This window comes from Protobothrops mucrosquamatus, unplaced genomic scaffold (assembly GCF_001527695.2).
Source record: "Protobothrops mucrosquamatus isolate PMUCROS unplaced genomic scaffold, P.Mucros_1.0 scaffold873, whole genome shotgun sequence".
Taxonomy (NCBI): domain Eukaryota; kingdom Metazoa; phylum Chordata; class Lepidosauria; order Squamata; family Viperidae; genus Protobothrops; species Protobothrops mucrosquamatus.
Genome location: NW_015387127.1, coordinates 62433 through 69809, shown reverse-complemented (window position 1 = coordinate 69809; position 7377 = coordinate 62433). Strand labels below are relative to the sequence as shown.

Genomic DNA, 7377 nt, shown 5'->3' with positions numbered 1-7377 from the left:
GAGAGGAGAGGAGAGGATAGCAGGAGGGGATAGCAGAAGAGAAGAGAGGAGAGGAGAGGAGAGGTAGCAGGAGGGGATAGCAGAAGAGAAGAGAAGAGAAGAGAAGAGAAGAGAAGAGAGGACAGGAGAGGAGAGGAGAGGATAGCAGGAGGAGACAGCAGAAGAGAAGAGAGGAGAGGAGAGGAGAGGAGAGGAGAGGAGAGGAGAGGAGAGGAGAGGAGAGGAGAGGAGAAGAGAAGAAGGAAAGGAAAGGCTTCCCATTTGCTTTACAACAGTTACAAATTCATTCATTATCTCTCCTCCCTCTTTAAAGTTAAATCATACATCTCTTCTGGCTATCGAAAGACAAGTAAAATTTGTCCAGACACACAGATAAGGTAGGCAGGAAAGAATACTGTCTCTGTCTATATCCCACATTTTCGTTTTTAAAAACACTGGTCGTGTGGTTAAAGCGATGTGGGTCGAGCATGATTAATACTCAGAAGGAAGTCTATCAGAGACTCTCAGGACCGCCACAGAAAGAAAAGAAAACACAGCACAACACAACAGAATGTAGGGAGGGAAATCTCTTCTATAATAAGAAAATATCCGCGTAGCTCTCGAGAGACAACTTAATTTGGTTGTGAGTTACACAATGACAATCAAGATATCCTATTCTAAACTTTTACGTAATAAGAAAAGATGGCAGCTTAGGCAGGATTGTGTGAACAGGGGCAACCCTAACAGGAAGCAATAGTAGGAACCCCTTTGCTCACCTTTTGAGAAGAAGGTGCTGACCATGAAGCTGAAGGAGATGGTTGAGATGCAAAACACCGCTAGGAAAGTGAAGATCAGAGCTGGATCACTGCTGGTCAGCACTGCTCCTTGTCCACTGACCTGCAAAAACGGAAAGCTGTCAATAAATTCTCTTACTCTTTCAGGCCTCATCACCTTGACAGAGACAGACAGATCTGAGAAATGGGGGTAGTGGAAGAAAGAGTGAACATGTTCCCCCAAGCCCCATCCTGTTGCCTTTTCCACTATACGGATTTGTCCCATCCTGCCCAAGCCTGAACCAATGCCTCTGTCCTTCATGAGATGACTACCAAGGTAGAAAGTGGACACATTGAATATCTCTTGGAAGATGGTCACCTTTGGTGGCTATAGCATCAAACTCAACAATTCTGGAAAACGATTGGCTCTTAAAAATGCTTAAAAATGGAATTCACATTTCAACCTACGATGTTGCATTGGTATTAAACTTCTCTAAACCATGCATCTGTATATTGAATTAGTTCTCGTATGCTAACTGTTGCAAAGTTACTATATGTTTGTACCGGAAAGGTCATCTGATCTTTTCATTGGAAGAACGGCTAACCAAGCTGAGAACTTGGTTTGATGTCTAGAATAATTCTCTTAAAAGCACATCAGCTCAAACCAGAAACCATTCTTAGATTATAATCTGAATTTATAGCTATCACCCCCCCAAAAAAAATTGGGTTTCTCTTTGGCTAGAATCCATGTTTATGAGATTTTTAGTAATAATTTTAGGTACAATTTAGATGCTGATATGTATATAGCATTTACTATGGTTTTTATGTCTATTTTAAGGTTAAAAGTAATAGTGATTATTAGTCCCTTAATGTGAGATAGGTAGGTAGGTAGGTATATAGATAGATAGACAGACAGACAGACAGACAGACAGACAGACAGACAGACAGACAGACAGACAGATGTTTTTCAATGTTTTTATGTTGTAAATTGCCTAAAGTCATTGGATATGGGATGGGCGGCAAATAAATTTCAGAAAGAAAGAAAGAAAGAAAGAAAGAAAGAAAGAAAGAAAGAAAGAAACAAACAAACAAACAAACAAACAAACAAACAAACAAACAAACAATCCATAAACTAATCAGTGATATTTGAAAACATTGTAACTTCCATGAGATTTAAAAATCCTTGCTTTATTTAATCTATTTCCCCCCATGTTCTTTCTTGTACCGTATTTGTTTATATATTTTCTTCAAAGGGTCCAATAATATTCTTTAATATGAGGATGCTCACCTTGACACAGAAGAGGATGGTCACAAAGAAGATGGACACTAAGAGGAAAAGGAAGAACAGGAGGAACCAGGCGCTCCAGTGTAGCCAGTTACTGAGTCCCATCATGCGCATGTACTCCTGTGGACACAAAATCCCGCATGGAACCATACATATCTGCTAATCAACGAGGGAGAAGCAAAAAAATCTATATTTAAATGCCCATTGAATTATCCATCTGGGCTTTTCTCATTTTCAAATAGGCATCTGCACATTTGGTTTTCAGAGGTGTTTGCACGCTTACCACGAGGACAGAGGTTTTGTGAGCATTCTTGCCTGCCTTAAAATAAAGACAAGTTCTCAAGACAAAACACCCTCAGGCCTGGGGCGTACTAAATTCTAAGGCACAATCTGTTAAACCAGAGGTCCCCAACCTGTTGGGCACCAGGGACCGGTTCCCTGGAGAAAGGTTTTTCCGCGGACCGGAGGGTGACTGGTTTTGTGTGCTGCCTGCATCCCGCGGATGGGGCTTTGCTTGTTTGTGCGGACCGGTTGCTGGCATGCTGTAGCCCGGTACCGGTCCACGGACCGGGGGTTGGGAACCCCTGTGTTAAACTATGCTTATTATGACATCAAACCTAGTCATCATGGATGAGTTCGCCCGGGTATTCCATTTAAACAGTGGCAGAGGGATATCTCTAAATTTATACAGTCAGGAAAGAAACCAAACTATTCTATTCTATTCCTATTCTATTTTCTATTCTATTCTATTCTATTCTATTCTATTCTATTCTATTCTATTCTATTCTATTCTATTCTATTCTATTCTATTCTATTCTCTCTTTATTCTATTCTGTTGTATTCTGTTCTGTTCTGTTCTATTCTGTTCTCTCTTTATTCTAATCTATTCTATTCTATTCTGTTCTGTTCTGTTCTAGTCTGTTCTCTCTTTATTCTATTCTATTCTATTCTATTCTATTCTATTCTATTCTATTCTATTCTATTCTATTCTATTCTATTTATTCCATTCCATTCCATTCTATTCTATTTTTCTATTTCTATTTCCATTTCTATTTCTATTCTTTTTCTGTTCTGTTCTATTCTATTCTATTCTATTCTATTTCTAATGCTATTCTATTCTATTTCTAATACTATTCTATTCTATTTTTAATGCTATTCTTATTCTATTCTATTCTATTCTGTTCTGTTCTGTTCTATTCTAATGCTATTCTATTCTATTTATTCCATTCCATTCTATTCTATTTTTCTATTTCTATTTCTATTTCTATTCTATTTTTATTCTATTTCTATTTCTATTTCTATTTCTATTTCTATTTCTATTTCTATTTCTATTTCTATTTCTATTTCTATTTCTATTTCTATTTCTATTTCTATTTCTATTCTATTGCTAATACTATTCTATTCTATTCTATTCTATTTCTAAGTCTAAGTCTATTAATTTCCTCTCATAGCTGGGCTAGCCAACTAGCTAGCCTTGTCCTACCAAACCCCAGAGCAGATCCTTCCATTACCTTCAGCTTCTTCTCCTTCTCATGCACCACAGCACGGACGATATTGAGGGAGGTGTAGGTGAAGCTCAGCATCAGTAACAAGGGAAGCTGGTTCTGAATAGCCAGAAGGAAGAGGTCATTGACGTAAGGGGGATAAGGAAAGCGCCTAACGGTCACAGTCACCCGATCCAGCAGACCGGAAGTAGAGTTGTTGACATGGTACTGAATGATGGCCTTATCCACCACATGCTGCACTGCAAGGAAGCCTTCACGGAAGTACCCTAAGAAAGCAAGAAGAAGGAAGCCACGTGAAAAGAGGTGGTATTAAATTCAGAATTTCAACAGGTAGCACCTTCTGATAAAGCTTCTCTGATTTTGGAAGCTAAGTGGGATCAGGCATGGTTAACAGTTGGAAGGGAAACTATCTGAAATATCAAAGCTATAAGCTACAGTAGTCAGGGTCACATCCCAGAAAAAGGCATATGAGGACACAATTTTCCTACAGCTGCCAAGAAAATGACACCATCCTGACTAGGTAGTCATCAGAAGCCTAGCAAGATGTGAAGTAGTCTTCACTGATTCAGTGTTTTAAAGAGCTTATTGGCTGATTTATTCTCTTCATTAGATTTCTATCCCATCTTTAGTCCAAGAGTTCAAGGTGGCTTCATTGTACATCTTCATTTTATCTCATGACAGCAACACGGTGAAGTACGTTGGGTTGAGAGACCACCAAAAGATATCCACTCCCCTTCTAAAACTAAGGGTGGAATTGAACCACGATTCCCATAATTCTAGTTCAACACTTGAGCCAGGTTATCATATTTTATGCCAACTTTGTCTTTCACAAGAATGGTCCTTGGGGTGGGGACAATAGACAGCATAGGTTCTAGAAACTTCTTACGGGTTACGCAATGTGAGAAACGCATATCTCATGTTGGAGACAATGTGAATGACCGAAGACCAGTCAGAAGTAGAGGACAGCTCCTCGTGTTTCCAGGTCCTACTGAAGATCTGATGATCTTTCAGCATAAAATAACCATTAGGAAAAGATTACCTGGTGTGCCTCCATCATCACTTTTTGCCTCTCTGGGTCCTGGTAACTGGAACAGTGGGAAGAGGTAGTGGGTGTTCCAGTCTCGATCCAAGTTGGGGTTCAATCCTGTCCTTTCACTTGGAGGAGCGTTCCTAGGGCTATATTTGAAACGTAGCTGATAACTAACCTGCAGACAAATCACAATGACAATAAGAGTCCATGACATTCCCCGAGGCCATTCAAAGCTAGTTGCATCCAACCCCTTGGCTGGCCTGGAATGAGTAACACAACATCCAGCCCACATGTTGTTAAGAAATGTGTGCCCTCCTCCACCACATTCTGTACATCTGGATGGGGGCTTCTGATTTGATGGCAGAAGGTCATACTGAACCAGGATTTTTCAACCATGGGAACTTGAAGATGTATGGACTTCAACTCCCAGAATTCCCCAGCCAGCAGAGCAGACAAGAGAGATGTGACTAACTTAAATATCATGGCTTATACCGTGAGTTCCAGATGTTTCCTGACTTAAAATGGCTGGGAAACATGTTGCCTATTAGCAGTGATACGTATTAGGAGGAGAGACTAGGAACCAAAAAGAATTCAACAAGCATATCTGGTCCTAAGGATTTGAACCAGACAGTGGAATGTATGGGAAATATAAAGAATTTGGCACATGGCACATAAGCATCCATGCATGTTTACAGACACTGTGGTGTTCTCCAGTTCAGCTACATGCTTACTAGTATGCATGCATACACGTGCACCAGAAAGAATGTGCGAAGATGCAAATGTTCCAATATCTCAGGGGTTGCCACAAAGAAGAGGGAATCAAGCTATTCTCCAAAGCGCCTGAGGGCAAGATAAGAAACAAGGGATGGAAACTAACTAAGGAGAGAAGCAACCTAGAACTAAGAAGAAATTTCCTGACAGCGAGAACAATTAATCAGTGGGACAACTTGCTTCCAGGAGTTTTGAACGCTCCAACACTGGAGGTTTTTAAAAAGAGATTGGACAACCATTTGACTGAAATGGTATAAGGTTTCCTGCCTGTGCAGGGGGTTGGACTAGATGACCTCCAATGTCCCTTCCAACTCTGTTATTCTATTCCATTCTATTTCATTGCCTACATTTTCTATAGGAATGCCCCTAGACATATTATCTCCATGCAGAGTTTTCACAATTTCTCAGTAAGAGACTATCATGCACCACTTTGAGAGTTGAGATGGTGTACTTGAAGAGAACCAACCAAGAGAACATCGTACCTGGAGCGGCAACGGATCCTGGCTGTTAGCCACACAGTTCTCAAAAACCAGTCCCGCCAGTACATTGCCCGAACGGTTATCGAACCGGATGTAGTGTTCAAACTCCTTTTCGGATGGAAACCCTCGCGCTACAGAGTTAAACAGAAACCACACAGTGATTTGTTAGGCATAACTGTCGGAAACTATGAGAAAGAGTGCATATACTTAACTTTACATGTATTAACTGCAGCAAGAATTGTATCCCCTCAACATTGGAAAAATGAAGATTTACCAACAGAGGAAGAGTTAATTAAAAAATAAATTCTTAGATTGTGCAAAAATGGATAGATTGACACTGAAAATGAAAGTAGTTTTCCTGCAGACGTTTCATAAACCAACTAGGTAACCTCATCAGTGCTAGAAGAGAGTGGGGCGAGCACTTTCAGAGATTGTAGCCGAATCTCACACCTCCGTGCAACCCGACACTTCTGTTGTTGGCACCTTCAATCCAAGCAACCCGAATGAGGAATGGAAGGATTTCTATTCCTTGCGAGCAGCTGGTCATTTGCATTCTTTTAGAGAGTCGTTGAGGCCACTTGGAGGTTTATCTGTGTCCTCGGGGTCACCTGAGTAATGCAAATAGGTGTGGAGCCTTCTTGGACCTGCTGAAAGGACTGTGTTGTAGACTATCAACAGTTCCTCTCTTGCTAAATAAGCTTTCCTGTAGGGTTGATTTCCTGGTTTGGTCCACCTGGTGGAGCTGACACACTTCATCACCTCACAACCTGGGAGGTTTGTTACAAAAGTGAAGTGAGCTTCCTCTGTGTTACACACTCTTCCTGCTTTCAATAAAATAAGACATGATAGATCTTTCTGCTGCAACTGACTTGCACTGGCATGTTCATTCAACCTTCCGCAGGATAAGAAGCAACGGACGGAAACTAATCAAGGAGAGAAGCAACCTGGAACTAAGGAGAAACTTCCTGACAGTGAGAACAATTAACCAGTGGAACAACCTGCCTCCAGAAGCGGTGAATGCTCCAACACTGGAAGTTTTTAAGAAGAGATTGGACAGCCATTTGTCTGAAATGGTCAATGGTTTCCTGCCTGAGCAGGAGGTTGGACTAGAAGACCTCCCAGGTCCCTTCCAACTTTGTTATTGTATTGTATTGTGTCTTTGAAAGAACCTGGGCAACTGCAGAAGGTGAGACCGTTAGCTGTCTTCCAGCCTGACAGTCGATCTGCAAGGCTTAAAACGGTGGAAAGTACAGTGAGATAATTTGGCATATCAATCTTCACAGTTTGTTTTTGAATATTTACTTTGCATTGACGGACAACAAGAACTCTGTGGAAAGGTTAGACTATCTCAGCAACATGAGGAGCATCCGGAGGCTTCAGCTGGTCCAGAATGCGGCCGCGCGGGCGGTGTTGGGAGCGACACGTCGCTCCCACGTAACGCCGCTGCTGCGCGAGCTGCACTGGCTACCAGTGGCCTTCCGGGTACGCTTTAAGGTGTTAGTTACCACCTTTAAAGCGCTCCATGGCATAGGACCTGGATATTTACGAGACCGCC

General features: G+C 41.4%; 1 protein-coding gene across 1 annotated transcript in view; it reads right to left on the bottom strand.

The window, feature by feature from the left end:
* The window catches only part of ABCA3 (ATP binding cassette subfamily A member 3), a 48123-nt gene that overhangs the window by 34561 nt on the left and 6185 nt on the right, over nucleotides 1-7377 (bottom strand). The window contains exons 3-7 of the mRNA XM_015819188.1: nucleotides 5826-5953; nucleotides 4582-4747; nucleotides 3549-3808; nucleotides 2041-2157; nucleotides 756-876 (exon numbers count right to left, since the gene is read on the bottom strand). Coding sequence (XP_015674674.1) covers nucleotides 756-876; nucleotides 2041-2157; nucleotides 3549-3808; nucleotides 4582-4747; nucleotides 5826-5953 — 792 coding nt within the window. The remainder of the gene's footprint in view (nucleotides 1-755; nucleotides 877-2040; nucleotides 2158-3548; nucleotides 3809-4581; nucleotides 4748-5825; nucleotides 5954-7377) is intronic.